Source organism: Mesoplodon densirostris, chromosome 4 (genome assembly GCF_025265405.1).
Source record: "Mesoplodon densirostris isolate mMesDen1 chromosome 4, mMesDen1 primary haplotype, whole genome shotgun sequence".
Classification (NCBI taxonomy): Eukaryota; Metazoa; Chordata; class Mammalia; order Artiodactyla; family Ziphiidae; genus Mesoplodon; species Mesoplodon densirostris.
Window position 1 is genome coordinate 140,528,300 of NC_082664.1, and position 20,816 is coordinate 140,549,115.

Genomic DNA, 20,816 nt, shown 5'->3' on the forward strand with positions numbered 1-20,816 from the left:
ATCTTTATAATCATAACCTTGAGATTGCTCATCTCCACTTCTGTTAGTACTTTTTCTGAGGTTATGTCTCGTTCCTTTGTTTGGAACATATTGCTCTGTCTTCTCATTTTGCCCAGTTTGCTGTCTTTTTTCTATGTATTAAGTAGGTCATATACAGTTCCTGATCTTAAAGAAGTGGCCTTATGCAGGAAACATCCTATGGGGCTCAGAAGCATGCTGCCCTCTGGTCACCAGAGCTATATGTCTAGGGGTACCCCCTATGTGGGCTGTGTAGGCCCTTCTATTGTGGCAGAGCTGAACTACTGTGGGCTCAGTGGTGGGTAGGGCTGACCCCTGGCCTGGTTGGCTGCCCCGCCCTGCTTCCTTTGGTTTCTGCTGCCCATTTTTTGGCAGGGCCAGCTTATAGCATGGCTGGCCACAGGGCTCAGGGGAGGCCAGGGCTGGTGCTGGCCCATTGGTAGGTAGTTAAGCCCTCAGCACTAATTAGCTAGAGGGAGGATTCCAAAATGGTGCTGAGTGTCAATAACTGATCATTCAGGGAAAGTCTTATTTAGCTGTGCATTGAATTTAAGGAAATGAAAAGATGGGAAGGGCATTTGAGAACAATGGCCACAGCATGAGGCAAGGCATAGGCATAAACATACCCACTTTTCTTTTGCCTAGTTACTTCTGTGCTGACTCTTGGATTTTTTAATGTTCATCACTTATCTCAAAACATAGAAATCTTACATAGATTACACATAGAATACGTATAGAAAGTAACTAGCTGAATACACAGGATACTGTTAACTATTGTTACTTTGAGAGACTGAGAGCATGCAGGTGGAAGCACTTTTACTTTTCATGTTTTTTCAAATTTATGTTGCTTCTTAAAGTGTAAAATATTACATTAATACATTCTTATTTTAAAAATTCAACTAATAAAGGTAAATGTGCCTTCAGAACCACTACCTCTCCCCTCTTGCCCTAACCAAGCCCTGAGTAGAACTGAAAACTGTATGCAGAGATCCTTTTAGTTTTCCAGATTACAGGTACCCAGCATGTATGTATTTGATAATATGCTAAAGACTTTGATCATTTTATTTCTCCCAGATTGTCAAAGTGTTGAATTTGTATACTCCAGTTAATGAGTTTGAAGAAAGAGTCTCTGTGTCATTTATTCGTACTATACAGGTAAGATCTCCCAGGCTTTCTTTTGCTTTGATTCACCAACACAGTCGTTTGAATGGAAATTTTATAATTTACTGAAGGGTAATGCAGTTTTTATTATAATTATTTTATCTCATTTTTATAGTGCATTAACTTTCTTGATAACACCTTATTGGAAAAATGAAGTGATTTTAAAACAAATATAAATATTCTTCATTAGTTGAGGATTTTTGGTAGAATTTTATCAAAAAAAATCTTTATAGATTCAAAGAATTGATGCTCTGTTTTTTTGTTTTTCTTTTTTTAATCTTCTCAGATGCGTTTACGAGACAGGAAAGACTCTCCTCAGCTGCTCATGGATGCTAAACACATCTTTCCTGTCACCTTTCCTTTTAACCCATCTTCCCTTGCACTAGAAACCATCCAGATTCCAGCCAGCCTGGGCCTGGGATTCATATCACGGGTCTGAAAGTGATATCAAGGAAAATATTGACAATACAATACTTGCCTGAAATAACCCATTATTTCAAGTGAGCTACTGAGAACACATTTTAAAAGAGATAGTACTTATTATCTCCCAAACAAGGGGTTATTGACTGGAACTCCCCCTAGAATACTTTTCATCATCTTGGAAAGAAAGATAGGCTCCTTTGTGCTGTGTTACCTTTATAACAACACTCATCCTTGATCAGTTAGGTATCTGCAGTTGACATGCAGGTGAATGATGGAAGGAAGGAAAAAAATGTGTCTTCAGCTGCCAGCATTTATTTTAAATCCTTATCACTGCATCTAAATGATATCAAAAACCTAAATTCCAGATATGAATATGAGCTGTTGTTAGAAAGGTACCAATAAGGAACCTCCTGTGTGCTAACCAGAAGAATTGAAAGAAAAATCACCACTGAGTACATATCATACCAGTTTAGGAATCAATTATGTTGCTACTGTCCAACTGGAACAAAGAAATAAACTGGCAATATGTAAAGTAACTGGCCAAGTAGCTCCCTTCTATGTGTCACTATGATGTAGAGATTTTAAGAGAATGTTGGTTTGCTATAGAGCATGGAAGTCCATTTGTACCATAGTTTACTGAGCATTTTAAATTGCTGCTACATACTATGTTCTTTAAGATGTAAGCGATATTCATATTAGGCACTACAACAATAAGCTTCTCTTTTATCAACTCTGTTTACAGTTCAATCAGGTCAGTTTTAACTGGATTATGTGCACATAGCTACAGATTCACCTGCACAAGTAGCAGACACTGGGAAGTCATGTAGTAATATGACACAATGTTTGACATTTAGGGATAGGATTAGGCAAAGTGGCTGTTGTTGATATCCTTTATTCAGGATGTGTTACATTGATGTGCTCATTAATTTTCCCCGGGCGCATATCACATCAGGGTACAGTGTTCTGTGAAGTGACCTGTTTTTAGTTATCAGATCTGCTTCCTGCAGTGCATATTTTCAACCTTGACAGGTTTTCTTTCTTCTTAATTTATTAAGAATTAATGTCAGTCAATATCTAGAGAGGATTGTGAGAATATTCATGATTTAGGTCTTGAAATCTTAATTATTTTATAAATTATGCAAAAGAAAGTATGTAATAAATTATGATTCCATTTTTTAGGCTTTGCAACTTCTATAAATGTTCTCAGTACCACTAGATACTTTAAAGAGCATCATATTAGAAATACATTGACCTATATAAAAATATAAGGAGATTGCTGAATTTTACAGAGGATTTGGTTTAATAAGACCCAGGTTCTATATGTTTTCATTCTGAAATTCTAATTAAACATAGTCTCCATTTTTCCTACAAATCTTATACAATAAATGTTTCAGGTTGTGCAAAAGCAAATTCTTAGCTTTCTTTAGAAACTCTGGTTCTGAATTACAATCATAGATTTATATAAATTAACTATTAGATCTATAAAAAAAGACATCTTATTAAAATATGTGCAATATTATAAATGCAAGTAAAACATTTTCAAATCAGTGATAAATATTGCTATTAAAAGATAAATTCTGTCTCTTAACTTATTTGGGCCTCAACTTCCTCATTTATTCAGTGAGGGTGTTAGACAGCTGGTTCTTAAGGTCCCTTCCACATCTGAAGTTCTCTCCTCACCATACCTGAACCACAGAGAAGTGAGCTGCAGGTACTCAGTAAGGTTACCCTCTAATGGAAAGACTAGTGTTTGGTGCCTGTTAATTTTGAGGGATTAATAAAATGTAAAATCACAGGTTTGTATAGCTGTAATCTTTCTTAAATGTACATGATTTATGTACACGCTTTTTCAAAGTTAATGAGTTTAGGTAGTTTTTATTGAATTGTGTACTGCTGTATTCAGTTTGGATACATTTATTCATTTGCAAAACCAAGAAAAATACTAACTCAATCCGATTCTCTCTATTTTCCCTGGTTGTCAATGTGCTTTTCTATGAACTGTTGAAACCACGTGGTTAGTACTGAATCTGTCAGAGTCTTAAGAGCATAGATGGGACTTGGGTGGGAGAGATTCTCCAAAAAATGCCACCGCGGGCTTCCCTGGTGGTGCAGTGGTTGAGAGTCCGCCTGCCGATGCAGGGGACACGGGTTCGTGCCCTGGTCCGGGAAGATCCCACATGCTGCAGAGCGGCTGGATCCGTGAGCCACGGCCACTGGGCCTACGCGTCCAGAGCCTGTGCTCCGCAACAGGAGAGGCCACAACAGTGAGAGGCCCGTGTACCACAAAAAAAAAAAAAAAAAAAATTGCCACCGTGATTGTAGGCTCTCCTCCTCAGACCTAGAAATCCTCCCGGGCCCTTTCCCAGCTCAGTCCTGTGTAGCATGTCCTGTACACACCCTGAGTCTTGTCAGGTCTTCAGGATCACGCTCTAGCTTCCACTGCCACTGCAGCCCTTTATCTTTCCTTCAGACAGCTCATATCCTGAAGCATGTCTTGTCTGGGCCTTTCTCTCTCTCCTGTCTTCCATCTTTCTGCTGCAAAGTGCTGGAGCCTCTGTTCCGCACCTGGGCCAGAGTCTCTCCTGTTCAGGGATGGCCACACAAAGATTATGATATTTCAGGGCTCCAACTTCCTCCAAGGCCTATCTAGAACCCCAGAAGCGGATCTGAATTAATTTCTCTTAGTGGTCTGAAGATCTTTAGTCATAACAGAAATATCTTACAACCAGGGAACCCCAAGTCCTGATAAGTCATTCTGTGTCCTACTTCTTGAGGATGCAGAAATATTCTTCTGACTGTGGGTATCCTTGGCCTCTGAGGACTGCTCCCCTTTCCCTTTGTCCACCCACACTTTCTCACCCAGCTTCAGACACACCTGCACCAGCCCTCCACTCTGCCCACCCACTCATTATCTACTCACTCTGTCCCTTCCTTCAGCCACATCCTGTGTCCCATCGCCTGTCTACTCACCTGCTCTGACTCTTTTGAAGGCTGTGGGTGAAGGCAGTCCTCAGTTGCCCCACTGGCCTGCCTGGGGGCTTCCCTTCAGGCCAATCTTTGCATGAATTCTTGCTGTTCTCACTTCTCTGCAGTACGATCTTTAGCATTATCACTAATTTGCTTTTTCATAATTCCTCTATGACATACAATAGGAATTCAAAGAAAGAATTATTTGAGAAAGCAGCGGTTCATTGTTTTAATAGCCCCTTCTCAATAGTCTCCTCCCCACTCACTGTACAGAGGAACTCAGCTCACACCTTGGAAAGCAAAGCTGAAAAATTAGAAGCAGTTTCCCTTCTTGTAGCTTTTCTTAGGTTAAGGCTTTGCTCTGCCTGAGAGTAACTATAATGAAGGGGAAAGATGAGTATGGGGTAAACTCCATGAAGTGTAGCTTCATGATTCCTTTGGAAGTTGTGAAAATGCACCTGACACTTCTTTCATCAATTGCAAAAGTACAACAATATATATTCCAAAGCCAACTGATAGGAGATTTGGGGATTTGGGTCAATTTTTGTCATTTACTTTATTATTTCCTTCATTTTAATAGGTAATTGAGAGTTGTCTCTTTCTGGGTAAGTGATTATGTATAATATAGATCAAATCTTTTAATAACAGTGGCGGAGGCCGTGAAAATATTTTATTAGAATTTCAGTACAGTGATTGTTGTGAGAAATGACTTCCCTGGGAACCCTAGGTAAAAGGGCATCTGGCACCATCCTGAGATGTCCTCATATTCTCTCTCTCTCTCTCTCTCTCTCTCTCTCTCTCCCTCCCTCTCTCTTTCTTCCACGCACACACAGAGTCTTAAGTATCTTCAACTGTTTAGAATAAAACAGAAAGCAAAATGTCATGTGTAGCCCTTCAGTTCTCCTGGTGAAAGGTAATGTAGAGACAGTACCTTGTGTCTGGCTATGCTTCACTTCAGCCTTTCTCTGTTACCTCATTGTGTCCTCACAGCAGCCGAGAAGGTAGAAGGGCAGGTACTACAGTCCTTAGCTGATGATAATTTGAGAGAGAGATAAGGGCAGTGACTTGCCTGAAGTCACTCAGCCCTCCAGCTGTGCTGTCTTCCCATATGCAGCAGTGGCACTGAGGGCACATGCGGGGCAGCAGACTTTAGAGAGTCCTGAAGTTCCATTCTGTTCCCCCTGGTACCTGTGGGGTGCCCCAGTCCAGCAAGAGGTGCTCCTTTTCCTTATCAGAGTTGGCAACTGGCATATGGGAGGTGAGGACATGATGAGTACCAAGTTCTTGGTGCTAATCAGATGGGGCGCCTTGTGGTTTCCTCTTTGCTGTAGTTCCCTGCTATAACTAGGTTTGGCTTTTGTAATGAATCAGTGCCCCCCTGGAGGGTACAGTACTCTTGTTTTGGTCATTAATTAGTAGCAAGCACTCCCAGCCTGACAAGAAGCGGTGAGAGCCTCCCAAAAGGAAAGAGGAAGGTCGCTCTCAACAGACAGCCCTCAGAGTCACGGTCAGAGCCACCAGGTGAGCTGTGCAGCCTGCAGAGAGCCTGCAGAGAACCTGCAGCTGCAGGCCAAGCCCCTGGGTCCCTTCTGAGGGCTGTCTCCCAGGCAGGCCATACATAAGTCAGTGTGTATTTGAACATGACGGTGTGTGCATGCTTCCAGTGTTGGCTTTGGAGCCAAGAGGTGTGCTGTGTGCATGTGTGTTAGAGAGGCTCTGTGTATGGGTAAGTGCATTGTGATTTCTTCTCAGGCTGTGCTGTGAGGGCCGCCTTAACCCCTGCTCCCTTCCCTCCTCGAGCTGCCTTAAGTTCTCTGGAACTTCTCCTCTGTAAGGGGATGTCTTGCCTGGAAAGGATATCCTGCCCTGTTTCTCAAGGTGTTGTGAGGGTTTGGGTGGGTGTGGCCTCCTTTCTTCCTTCGTTCCCTTTCTGCATGACCCTCCCCTCTTGTTACTTCTCCTTCCTTTCTTTTCTCTCATTTCCAAACAGGTATTAGAACTGTGAGGCAGCAGCGATCTCAGATCCAATGAAATGTGGTCTGAGACAGTGTTTCCTGAGGTTAGGGGGCTCTGTGTTACAACTAAGCAAATGAATATATGGAAGAAGTATAGAGAGAAGTTAGATTCTTGGTAATATTTAAATGGCTTGTTTTCCACTGAACTGACCTATGCTTAGTAAAGCTAAAAGGTATAACTGAAAATCTTCCATGGACATTCATTAAAAAAATTTTTGAGAACCCTTTACCCATATCAAAGATGGAGTGAAAATAGGAAAGAGTGCTATAAATTCTAATTCATTGTGTTCAGTATTACCCTAAATCAAGTGAACCTGAGGTTACAGTAGATTTCTCAATAGATCAGGAACTGAAAAGCACTATGTAAAATATCTGCCAAAATGCATTTTATACATTTTTTTTAAATTTTATAATTTGGTCTAGCTAAAATGTTCATTAGCTCAATTTAATGGGTGTTATTAGATTCATTAAGATGTCTGAAAATGATTAACATTTCCTTAGTATTGTAATGTTTCTTGAAATAGTTGAAAGAAAAATGTTTTTTGAGTTGAATCTGGTATGTACAATTCAATGCTTGGTCGGTCAGTACATTTTCATGGCATTTTTCAGAGTCAGTAGTTTTAAATATCTTATTGTCATTATATGTTATAAAAACTTGGTCAACATTTCAGGCTGTCTACATCACTTGAGCCATTTAATTTTATCCAACATATGCTGAATTTTTCCTTTAAATGTGGGTATGTGTGTTATAATTTATGATTCCTAGTTATGTATTTTTGTGGAACGCTGGAGTTAGGTTGATTTTCATGTGTCCTTGGAAAATTTAAATTGCTCTAACAGTGTTGCACAGAAATGAGCTTATGACATTTAATATATTGTATTTTGATTCCTAACTTTAATTGTTAACTTACTGTGAAATGGATATGCCTTTTAACTACAATGACATTGGACATTGCAGTTTTTCAAATGTTTTCCCTTGTTGGATCTGGAAAAGAAATTCTACTCTGATCTACATAGAAAAATATGATATAGTTAATGTTTGAAAAGTTCTTAGGTAAAATATTCATCCATTAAAAAGCAAAAGTACTGAGAAGTGAAATGCATTATCAACCAATACTAGTTTTAAACTAAACCTACCCCAGCATATCTCACATGGAATTTTAAAGAATAAGTTAATAATGCACCTCATATCAACAAAAGCCTTTGAAACATGGGTTTTCACCAGATATCACCTAAACCAAAACAATATCAGATTGCCATTTATGCTCTAAATTTGTAGTTCTCTAATGTTGTACTTAGTAAATGTGCATCATTAATGCTGTATTCTCCTAGATATTATAGAAAATTGTTCAAATAAAGATATGGATATAAAGGATTTTTGTTAGTGTCTTATAAATAAGCCCACAGCACATACACCAACGTAGATCACATTTGGGACTATAAAACACACCTTTAAATTTTAAAAGAATAGAATTAAACTAGAAATCAGTAACACAAAAATAGCTGGAAAATCCCAGAATACTTGGAGATTAAACAACACACTTCTAAATAACACATGGATCAAAGAAGAAATTGCTAGAGAAATTTTAAAATATTTTGAAGTAAATATAAATGAATATACAGCTTAAAATTTCTGGGATGCAGGGAAAGCAGTACTTACAGAGAAATTTATAGCATTGAATGCATGTATTAGAAAACAAGAAAGACCTAAAATCAATCTTCTAAGTTTCCACTTTAGGAAACTAAGACAAGAAGAGAAAATTAAATACAAAGTAAGCAGAAGAAAAGAAATAATAAAAATTAGAGCAGGAATCAATGAAATTGAGGACAGGAAATTAATAGAGAAAATCAATGAAACCAAAAGCTGGTTCTTTTTAAAGATCAATAAAATTGATAAGCTTCTAACAAGGCTTACTAAGAAAAAGAAAGAGATGGGCCTCCCTGGTGGCGCAGTGGTTGAGAGTCCGCCTGCCGATGCAGGGGATGCGGGTTCGTGCCCCGGTCTGGGAGGATCCCATGTGCCGCGGGGCGGCTGGGCCCGTGAGCCATGGCCGCTGGGCCTGCGCGTCCGGAGCCTGTGCTCCGCAACGGGAGAGGCCACAACAGTGAGAGGCCCACATACCGCAAAAAGAAAAAAAAAAAAAAAAAGAAAAAGAGATGACATGTAGTAGATTGGTGGTTGCTTAGGGCTGGGAGGAAGAGAGGAAGTGAGGGGATAGGGAGCAATAACTAAAGAGCAAGAAGTTTCTTTTTGAGATGATGAAAATGTTTTAAAATTGACTGTGGTGATAGTTTAACATCTGTGAATATATTAAAAACAGTTATATACTTTAAATGGGTGAAGTGTATGCTATGAGAATTGTATCTCAATAAATCTATTTTTGAGTAAACTTTTGACCTCTAATATGGCAGACTGAGGAGCTCAGCAAATTCTCCCCTCAAAAAAGCAAGGACAGGGGCTTCCCTGGTGGTGCAGTGGTTAAGAATCTGCCTGCCAGTGCAGGGGACATGGGTTCGAGCCCTGGTTCAGGAAGATCCCACATGCTGCGGAGCAGCTAAGCCCGTGTGCCACAAGTACTGATCCTGTGCTCTAAAGCCCGTGAGCCACAACTACTGAGCCCACGTGCTACAACTACTGAAGCCCGTGCACTCTAGGGCCCATGCTCTGCAACAAAGAGAAGCCACTGCAGTGAGAAGCCCGTGCACCGCAACAAAGAGTAGCTCCAGCTCACCACAACTAGAGAAAGCCCGCGCACAGCAACGAAGACCCAATGCAGCCAAAAATAAGTAAATAAATAAATTTATTTTAAAAAAAAACAAGGAGATGAAAGACCCATATGCTGAAAACTATAAAACATTGATAAAGGAAATTGAAGATGATTCAAAGAAATGGAAAGATAACCCATGCTCTTGGGTTGGAAGAATTAATATTGTTAAAATGACCATACTATCCAGAGAAATCTACAGACTTAGATAGCAATCCCTATCAAAATACTTATAACATTTTTCACAGAATTAGGACAAATAATCCTAAACTTTATATGGAACCACAGAAGACCCAGAACTGCCAAAGCAATCCTGAGGAAAAAGAACAAAGCTGAAAGCATAACCCTCTCAGACTTCAGACAATACTACAAAGCTACAGTAATCAAAACAGTGTGGCACTGGCACAAAAACAGATATATAGCGCAGTGGAACAGAATAGAAGGCCCAGAAATAAACCCACACACCTACCTACAAAAAAGGGGGCAAGAACATACAATGGAGAAAAGAGCCTCTCCAACAAGTGGTATTGGGAAAGCTGGACAGCTACATATAAATCAATGAAATTAGAACACTCTCTCACACCATATGCAAAAATAAACTCCAAATGGTTTAAAGACCTAAATATAAGACATGACACCGTAAAACTCCCAGAAGAGAACATAGGCAAAACATCTTTGGACATAAATCATAGCAAAATTTTCTTGGATCAGTTTCCCAAGGCAAAAGAAATAAAAGCGGGCTTCCCTGGTGGCGCAGTGGTTGAGAGTCCGCCTGCAGATGCAGGGGACACGGGTTCGTGCCCCGGTCTGGGAAGATCCCACATGCTGCGGAGCGGCTAGGCCCGTGAGCCATTGCCGCTGAGCCTGCGCGTCTGGAGCCTGTGCTCCGCAACGGGAGAGGCCACAACAGTGAGAGGCCCGCGTACCGCAAAAAAAAAAAAAAAAAAAGAAAGAAAAGCAAAAATAAACAAATGGGGCCTAATCAGACTTGAAAGCTTTTTCACAGCAAAGGAAACCATCATCAAAACAAAAAGACACCTATGGAATGGGAGACAATATTTGCAAATGCTATAACCAACATGGGGTTAATATCTGAAATATACAAGCAGCTCATATAACTCAATATCGAAAAAACAATCCACTTAAAAATGGGCAGAAGGGGGGAGCTTCAAGATGGCGGAAGAATAAGACATGGAGATCACCTTCCTCCTTACAAATACATCAGAAATACATCTACATGTGGAACAATTCCTACAGACCACCTACTGAATGCTGGCAGAAGACCTCAAACCTCCCAGAAGGTAAGAAACTCCCCCATGTACCTGGGTAGGGCAAAAGAAAAAAAACAGAGACAAAGAATAGCGACGGAACCTGCACCAGTGGGAGGGAGCTGTGAAGAAGGAAAGGTTTCCACACACTAGGAAGGCCCTTTGCGCGCGGAGACTGCAGGTGGCGGAGGGGGGAAGTTTCGGAGCCACGGAGGAGAGCTCAGCAACAGGGGTGCAGAGGGCAAAGCAGAGAGATTCCCACACAGAGGATCAGTGCCGACCACCACTCACCAGCTCGAGAGGCTTGTCTGCTCACCCACTGGGACGGGTGGGGGCTGGCAGCTGAGGCTCCGGCTTTGGAGGTCGGATCCCAGGGAGAGGACTGGGGTTGGCTGCGTGAACACAGCCTGAAGGGGGCTAGTGCGCCACGGCTGGCAGGGAGGGAGTACGGGAAAAAGTCTGGAGCTGCTGAAGAGGCAAGAGACTTTTTCTTGCCTCTTTGTTTCCTGGTGCGCAAGGAGAGCGGATTAAGAGCACTGCTTAAAGGAGCTCCAGAGACAGGCAGGAGCCGCGACTATCAGCGCGGACCCCAGAGACGGGCATGAGACGCTAAGACTGCTGCTGCAGCCACCAAGAAGCCTGTGTGCGAGCACAGGTCACTATCCACACCTCCCCTCCTGGGAGCCTGTGCAGCCCGCCACTGCCACGGTCCCGTGATCCAGGGACAACTTCCCCGGGAGAACACACAGCACACCTCAGGCTGGTGCAACATCACGCTGTCCTCTGCTGCCACAGGCTCACCCTGCACTTCATACCCCTCCCTCCCCCCAGCCTGAGTGAGCCAGAGCCCCCGAGTCAGCTGCTCCTTTAACCCCGTCCTGTCTGAGAAAAGAACAGACACCCTGAGGTGACCTACATGCAGAGGCGGGGCCGATCCAAACCTGAACCCCAGGAGCTGTGCGAACAAAGAGAAAGGGAAATCTCTTCCAGCAGCCTCAGGAGCAGCAGATTAAATCTCCACAGTCAACATGATGTACCCTGCATCTGTGGAATACCTGAATAGGCAATGAATCATCCCAAATTGTGGAGGTAGATTTTGGGAGCAACGATATATATATATTTTTCCCTTTTTCTCTTTTTGTGAGTATGTATGTGTATGCTTCCATGTGTGATTTTGTCTATATAGCTTTGCTTTTGCCATTTGTCCTAGGGTTCTGTCTGTCTGTATTTTTGTTTTTTGGGTTTTTTTAGTATAGTTTTTAGCACTTGTTATCATTGGTGGATTTGTTTTTCAGTTTGGCTGCTCTCTTCTTTTTTTTATTACTTAAAAAATTTTTTTAATAATTATTTTTTATTTTATTAACTTTATTTTATTTTATTTTATCTTCTTGTTTCTTTCTTTCTTATTCTCCCTTTTATTCTGAGCCATGTGGGTGACAGGCTCTTGGTGCTCCAGCCAGGCGTCAGGGCTGTGCCTCTGAGGTGGGAGAGCCAAGTTCAGGAAGTTGGTCCACAAGAGACCTCCCAGCTCCACGTAATATCAAATGGTGAAAATCTCCCAGATATCTCCATCTCAACGCCAAGACCCAGCTCCACTCAAAGACCAGCAAGCTACAGTGCTGGACACCCTATGCCAAACAACTAGCAAGACAGGAACACAACCCCATCCATTAGCAGAGAAGCTGCCTAAAATCATAATAAGGTCACAGACACCCCAAAACACACCACCAGACGTGGACCTGCTCACCAGAAAGACAAGATCCAGCCTCATCCACCAGAAGACAGGCACTAGTCCCCTCCACCAGGAAGCCTGCACAACTCACTGAACCAAACTTAGCCACTGGGGACAGACACCAAAAACAACGGAAACTACGAACCTGCAGCCTGTGAAAAGGAGATCCCAAACACAGTAAGTTAAGCAAAATGAGAAGACAAAGAAACACACAGCAGATGAAGAAGCAAGGCAAAAACCCACCAGACCTAACAAATGAAGAGGAAATAGATAGTCTACCTGAAAAAGAATTCAGAATAATGATAGTAAAGGTGATCCAAAATCTCAGAAATAGAATGGAGAAAATACAACAAAGGTTTAACAAGGACCTAGACGAAATAAAGAACAAACAAACAGTGATGAACAATACAATAAATGAAATTAAAAGGGATCAATAGCAGAATAACTGAGGCAGAAGAACAGATGAGTGACCTAGAAGATAAAATAGTGGAAATAACTACTGCAGAGCAGAATAAAGAAAACAGAATGAAAATAATTGAGGACAGTCTCAGAGACCTCTGGGACAACATTAAACGCACCAACATTCAAATTATGGGGGTCCCAGAAGAAGAAGAGAAAAAGAAAGGGACTGAGAAAATATTTGAAGAGATTATAGTTGCAAACTTCCCTAATACGGGAAAGGAAATAGTTAATCAAGTCCAGGAAACACAGGGAGTCCCATACAGGATAAATCCAAGGAGAAACACGCCAAGACACATATTAATCAAACTATCAAAAAAATACGCAGAAAAAATATTAAAAGCAGCAGGGGAAATACAACAAATAACACACAAGGGGATCCCCATAAGGTTAACGGCTGATCTTTCAGCAGAAACTCTGCAAGCCAGAAGGGAATGGCAGGCCATATTTAAAGTGATGAAGGGGAAAAACCTACAACAAAGATTACTCTACAAGGATCTGTGAGCAAGGATCTCATTCAGATTTGACGGAGAAATTAAAACCTTTACAGACAAGCAAAAGTTAAGAGAATACAGCACCACCAAACCAGCTTTACAACAAAAGCTAAAGGAACTTCTCTAGGCAGGAAACACAAGAGAAGGAAAAGACCTACAATAACAAACCCCAAACAATTAAGAAAATGGTAATATAAACATACATATCAAGAATTAACTCTAATGTAAATGGATTAAATGCTCCAACCAAAAGACATAGACTGCCTGAATGGATACAAAAACAAGACCTGTATATATACTGTCTACAAGAGAGCCACTTTAGACCTAGGGACACATACAGACTGAAAGTGAGGGGATGGAAAATGATATTCCATGCAAATGGAAATCAAAAGAAAGCTGGAGTAGCAATTCTCTTATCAGACAAAATAGACTTTAAAACAAAGACTATTACAAGAGACAAAGAAGGACACTACATAATGATCAAGTGATCAATCCAAGAAGAAGATGTAACAATTGTAAATATTTATGCACCCAACATAGGAGCACCTCAATACATAAGGCAAATACTAACAGCCATAAAAGGGGAAATCGACAGTAACACAATCATAGTAGGGGACTTTAACACCCCAGTTTCACCAATGGACAGATCATCCAAAATGAAAATAAATAAGGAAACACAAGCTTTAAATGATACATTAAACAAGATGGACTTAATTGATATTTATAGGACATTCCATCCAAAAACAACAGAATACACATTCTTCTCAAGTGCTCATGGAACATTCTCCAGGATAGATCATATCTTGGGTCACAAATGAAACTTTGGTAAATTTAAGAAAATTGAAATCATATGAAGTATCTTTCCTGATCACAATGCTATCAGACTAGATATCAATTACAGGAAAAAATCTGTAAAAAATAAAAACACATGGAGGCTAAACAGGACACTACTTAATAACCAAGAGATCACTGAAGAAATCAAAGAGGAAATTAAAAAATACCTAGAAACAAATAACAATGAAAACACGACAACCCAAAACCTATGGGATGCAGCAAAAGCAGTTCTAAGAAGGTAGTTTATAGCAACACAATCCTACCTTAAGAAACAAGAAACATCTCAAATAAACAACCTAACCTTATACCTAAAGCAATTAGAGAAAGAAGAACAAAAAACCCCCAAAGTTAGCAGAAGGAAAGAAATCATAAAGATCAGATCAGAAATAAATGTAATAGAAATGAAGGAAATGATATCAAAGATCAATAAAACTAAAGGCTGGTTCTTTGAGAAGACAAACAGAATTGATAAACCATTAGCCAGACTCATCAAGAAAAAAAGAGAGAAGACTCAAATCAATGGAATTAGAAATGAAAAAGGAGAAGTAACAACTAACACTGCAGAAATACAAAGGATCATGAGAGATTACTACAAGCAACTCTATGCCAATAAAATGGACAACCTGGAAGAAATGGAAAAATTCTTAGAAATGCACAACCTGCCAAGACTGAATCAGGAAGAAATAGAAAATATGAACAGACCAATCACAAGCACTGAAATTGAAACTGTGATTAAAACTCTTCCAACAAACAAAAGCCCAGGACCAGATGGCTTCACAGGCGAATTCTATCAAACATTTAGAGAACAGCTAACACCTATCCTTCTCAAACTCTTCCACAATATAGCAGAGGGAGGAACACTCCCAAACTCATTCTACGAGGCCACCATCACCCTGATACCAAAACCAGACAAAGATGTCACAAAGCAAGAAAACTACAGGCCAATATGACTGATGAACATAGATGCAAGACTCCTCAACAAAATACTAGCAAGCAGGGTCCAACAGCACATTAAAAGGATCATATAGCATTATCAAGTGGGGTTTATCCCAGGAATGCAAGTAGTCTTCAATATATGCAAATCAATCAGTGTGATACACCATATTAACAAATTGAAGGAGAAAAACCATATGATCATCTCAATAGATGCAGAGAAAGCTTTCAACAAAATTCAACACCCATTTATGATAAACACCCTCCAGAAAGGAGGCATGGAGGGAACTTTCCTCAACATAATAAAGGCCATATATGACAAACCCAGAGCCAACATCATCCTCAATGGTGATAAACTGAAACCATTTCCACTAAGATCAGGAACGAGACAAGTTTGCCCACTCTCACCACTATTATTCAATGTAGTTTTGGAAGTTTTAGCCACAGCGATCAGAGAAGAAAAAGAAATAAAAGGAATCCAAATCAGAAAAGAAGAAGTAAAGTTGTCACTGTTTGCAGATGACATGATACTATACATAGAGAATCCTAAAGATGCTACCAGAAAACTACTAGAGCTAATCAATGAATTTGGTAAAGTAGCAGGATACAAAATTAATGCACAGAAATCTCTAGCATTCCTATACACTAATGATCTGAAAGTGAAATTAAGAAAATTAAGAAAACACTCCCATTTACCATTGCAACAAAAAGAATAAAATATCTAGGAATAAATCTACCTAAGGAGACAAAAGACCTGTATGCAGAAAATTATAAGACACTGATGAAGGAAATTAAAGATGATACAAATAGATGGAGAGATATACCATGTTCTTGGATTGGAAGAATCAACATTGTGAAAGTGACTCTACTACCCAAAGCAATCTACAGATTCAATGCAATCCCTATCAAACTACCACTGACATTTTTCACAGAACTAGAAAAAAAATTTCACAGTTTGTGTGGAAACACAAAAGACCCTGAATAGCCAAAGCAATCTTGAGAAAGAAAAACGGAGCTGGAGGAATCAGGCTCCCTGACTTCAGACTATACTACAAAATAGACAAAATAGACTCAGACAAAAAAATAAAAAATTCTAGAGAAAAAAAAGGACATTTCATAATGATAAAAGTCAATTCATCACAAAGATATAGCAGTTATAAATGTACCCTGGGTAAATTAAGAGAAGCAGGCAGTTTGTGGTGGGAAGAGAAAAAAAGGCACATAAGAAGCAGAAATGAAGGACAGTGGCTGAGCCCAGTCATGCCACGTGCAGATCTAGAGACTCACTGCTCAGTGCATGGGGAGCCTGGCCCAGATCTTGGTGAGTTATCTTTCACCAGATGCAGTCTTAGTGAATGCTATTTTTCTGTTCCCATTCCACTATGATTCCCTTGCAGTGTCTGTCCACTCCCCAACTTGCCCAGACTTTCCCAAAGAAGGGCAGTCAGAGATTAATATCCATTCTCCATTCTTTCAGTCAAAACCTACATTTCCCAGGCTCCTTTGCTACTAGGTGTGGTCATGTGACCAAGTGGCCTGAGAAGGAGCAAATCTTCCTAGGCCCCTTTCACTTAAATGCAACATGTGGGGAGCAATCTTGGGCCATTTGTTTGAAGGATAGTGGAAGCACAAAACAAAGTTTCTTTGTCCCTGGCACTGAGATTACCACCCCAACTCAGACTCCTGTGTCCACCTTCTATATGAGAAAGAAATAAGCCTTGCCTGAGCCCTTGTTTTAAAAAAACAAAAAACTGTAGACACCTAACAGAACCCCGAGATACATGAAGTAAGTGTGACAAAATTGAAAGGAGAATTGACAACTCAGCAATAATAGTTGGAGCCATCAGTATCCTATTCTCAAAAATTAGCAGAACTAGACAGGAAATCAGCAAGAATATGGAAGACTTGAAAATAATATTAAGCACTTTGATCTAACTGACATTTATAGAACATTTTACCCATATGCTTTTCAAGCACACACAGATCATTCTTCAGGATAAATTATATGCAAGACAATGAAACAAATCGTAGTACACTTAACAATATTGAAATCACATGAAGTATGTTCTCTGACTACAATAGAGAATGGAATCAAATTAGAAATCAACAGAATCAAATTAGAAAACAACTGAAGGAAATTTGCAAAATATGCAAGTATTTGGAAATTAAGTAAGACACTTCTAAATAACAAAGAAGAAATCACAAAGGAAGTTAGAAAATATTCTGAGTTGAAAAAAACAAAAATGCAACAAATCAAAGTTTATGGGATGTAGCCAAAGCAGGTTATAGAAGGAAATTGTTTGCCTTTATTAGAAAAGAAGACATGTCTGAAATCAATAATTTAAGATTATATCCTAAGAACCTAGGAAAAAGAAAAGAACTAAACCCAATGCAAGCAGAAGGAAATACTAAAGGTTAGAGTGGAGATCAATGAAATGGAAAACAAAAGAGAAAAATTTATGAAATTAATGAAACTGATGAAAAGATTAATAAAATGACAAACTCTTATCCAGATTAACCACACAAAAAGAGAAAAGATATAAATTACCAAAATCAGGAATGAAAGAGGGAACAACATTTCTGAGCATCATCATTTCTAGGGTGCAAAATTTAGAGAGGCAGGGTCAGGCAAATACAAGCTCAGTACCTGAGAATGAGTAACCTCCCCCTAGGCACCTCACTTTAGTACCAGCCCTGCTACAGAGACCCTAACAAAATGAAAAGAATTATAGTAGAACACCATGAATGACTTCACACCAACAAATTAAACAACTTAAATGGACAAATTCCTAGAAAGATACAAATTATGAAAACTGACTCAAAAAGATATAAAACTCTGAATATATGTATAAGTAAAAAAATTAAATAAGTAATTAATAATCTTATAAAGAAAAGACCAGGCCCAGATGGCTTTATTGGCAACTCTTATCAAATATTTAGAGATGAAATAACACCAACCAACTTTGACAGCAAAGGCAAACAAAATACACCACAAGAGAAGAAAACTACAGACCAATACTCCTCATGAAAATAGAGCAAAAAACATTACAAAACCCAAAACATTACAAACCAAATCCAGCAATACGTAAACAGGATTACATACCATGATCAAGTGTGGTCTATTCCAGGAATGCAAAGTTGATTTCACATTCAAAAATCAATTAATATAATACACCATATTAATAGAATAGAGAACAAACCCCACATGATCATCTCAATACATGCAGAAAAAGCATTTAACAAAATCCCATTGAATGTTTTTTTAAAAATCTTATAAACTAGGAATAAGAGGAATTCCATGAATTAGAATACTCGGTGCTACTAAGATGGCAGTTCTCCCCAAATTGAAATACAGATTCAACACAGTCCCTAATAAAATCCCAAGCTGAAATTAAAATTTATATAAAATTTATATGAAAATGCAAAGGACTCCGAATAGTCAAAACAATTTTGAAAAAGGAAAACAAAGTTGGAGGAATTACACCTTCCAATTTCAAAGCTTTGACGCTACAGTCATCAAGACAGGCACGGATGGTACTGGCATATGTGTTGACATAAAATCTATGGAACAGAAATGAACACCCTGAAATTATGGTCAACTGATTTTTGACAAGGCTGTCAAGGAAATTCAATACAATTCTTTTCAATAAGTGATGCCAGAGCAATTCAATATCCAAATGTAGAAAGAGATTAATTTAGACCCTTACCTCAATAGCACACACAAAAATTAACCCAAAATGGATCATAGTCTTAAACGTTAGAGCTGAAAGTATGAAACTTGTAGAAGAAAATTTTTGTGACTTTAAGCTAGGCAAAGATTTCTTAGATACAATACCCAAAGCATGATCCATAAAAGAAAAAGAATAGATAAATTGGCTTCATCAAAATTTGAAAGTTTGTACTGCAAAAGACACCATGAAGAAAATGGAAAGATAATCTACACAGTGGGACAAAATATTTGCAAATAATATATCTGATAAAGGATTTGTGACCAAAATATATAAAGAAAGATGATGGATTCAATGCTTTTATTGACCTTCCTTTCCTCCTGAAATGCCCATAAACGATGATAAACACAATATAAGAAAGAGAACGGAAGAGAAGTGACAACAAATTTTGGAGGATGAAAACCAGACAATTGTTGCTTATTTTCATAAATGACAGGAAGGCTGAACCTAAACTTGCAAAGGTGGGCAGTCCAAAGTAGTAGCCTAGTTCACAGAGCAGAAGTCTGAAACACTCGGGTATAGAACTCAGAGACAGCAACACAAAGTGATGTGGGGCTGAAAATAGAACTTCTGTTTAAATAGCAATCGAAGTGGCCTAAAGGCTCGAACAGATATTTCACAAAAGAGAATACCAATATGGTCAACGAAGTGTCGTCGTGGAAATGCAAAGTGAAACCACAATGAGATATCACAACACACTCATTAGAAAGGCAAACATTTAAAAAACGGACATGTCAAGGTTGGTGAGGATATTAAGCAACTGAAAATTTCATATACTGTTGATAGAGGTAGAAATTGATACGAGTTTTGAAAACTTTTGATATTTCTTTCAATATCTACTAAAGTTGAGCATTGCATACCTTATGATCCAGCAATCCCATTCCTTTTATGTACCCAACAGAAATGCATAGATCTGTGCATATAAAAAGTTCATAGACCCATATAAAAAGACCCATATAAAAAAGGTTCATACCAGCATTATTCATAATAGCCACTTTGGGGAGAGGAGTTTTCTTCTTTTAGTTCTTTGGGCTGGCAATTAAAATGAAATAAAGCTGATAAACAGGAAAAAATCAAACTTATTACATGTGCATGGGGAAACCACATATGCATGAAGAATTCCAAAAACAGCAAGGCAAGATGAGGTATATATATATTCTGGACTAAGAAGAAGGAGGTGGGGGGATCTGAGACTTCAAAAGGAAGTAAGGTAATTTCAGGAAGATAAAAATAGTTGATGTTTGGTAAATAAATATTTGCTGGCCCATCCAAAGGCAACTGGGCACCGAGAGGACTTTGAGTAAACAGACCTTGCTAGGTTCCTCCCTGCCTACCACACCTAATTCATACTTTACTATAGTTGTCTATGGTGATAGCTTCTTCCTGGGACAGGCCTCTATCTTAAATTCTTTCAGGCAGCAAGGGGGGGATTTCAAAGGTTCTTCTGTAGTCTTTTGGGCCCTGCTTCTTTTCAGCTAAAAATAATCCACATGCCAGAGCAGCACATACTGGGGCAGCTTGCCCAGAGCCTCATCACCACAAACTGAAAGAACCCAAATATTTATCAATAAGAGAATGAATAAATAAATTGTAAAATATTTATACAGTGGAATACTGTACATGACAAAAAATAGCAAACTACAGCTACATGCAACAGCATGGATAAATGTCATGTAAAAAACCAATGCAAAAAATTACAAACATGATTCAATTTATAAAAACATCCAAAATAGGTAAAACTAACTCATGGTGATAGAATTCATAACATCAGTTATCTTTGAGGGGTAATGGCTAGAAGGGACATTGAAGGTTTGAGGATGTTGAAAATGTTCTGTCTGGGTTGGGTGGTGGTTACTTGAGTGTGTTGCTGTGTTCCATGTATAAGAATACATTGAGCTATACATTTATTATTTGTGCACTTTTCTGTATATAATTTTATTCTTCAATAAAATTTCTATTTAAAGAAAAAAGTAGGGAATTCCCTGGTGGTCCAGTGGTTAGGACTTGGTGCTTTCACTG

General features: G+C 39.1%; 1 protein-coding gene across 2 annotated transcripts in view; it reads left to right on the top strand.

Moving 5' to 3' along the window:
• Positions 1-7,683, top strand: part of MYO5A (myosin VA) — a 202,253-nt gene extending 194,570 nt beyond the window's left edge. For both annotated transcript variants that reach the window (XM_060097329.1, XM_060097330.1), the window contains 2 exons: positions 1,093-1,173; positions 1,466-7,683. In XM_060097329.1, the coding sequence (XP_059953312.1) occupies positions 1,093-1,173; positions 1,466-1,618 (234 nt within the window). In that variant the 3' untranslated portion in view covers positions 1,619-7,683. The remainder of the gene's footprint in view (positions 1-1,092; positions 1,174-1,465) is intronic.
• Positions 7,684-20,816: the final 13,133 nt, after the last annotated feature.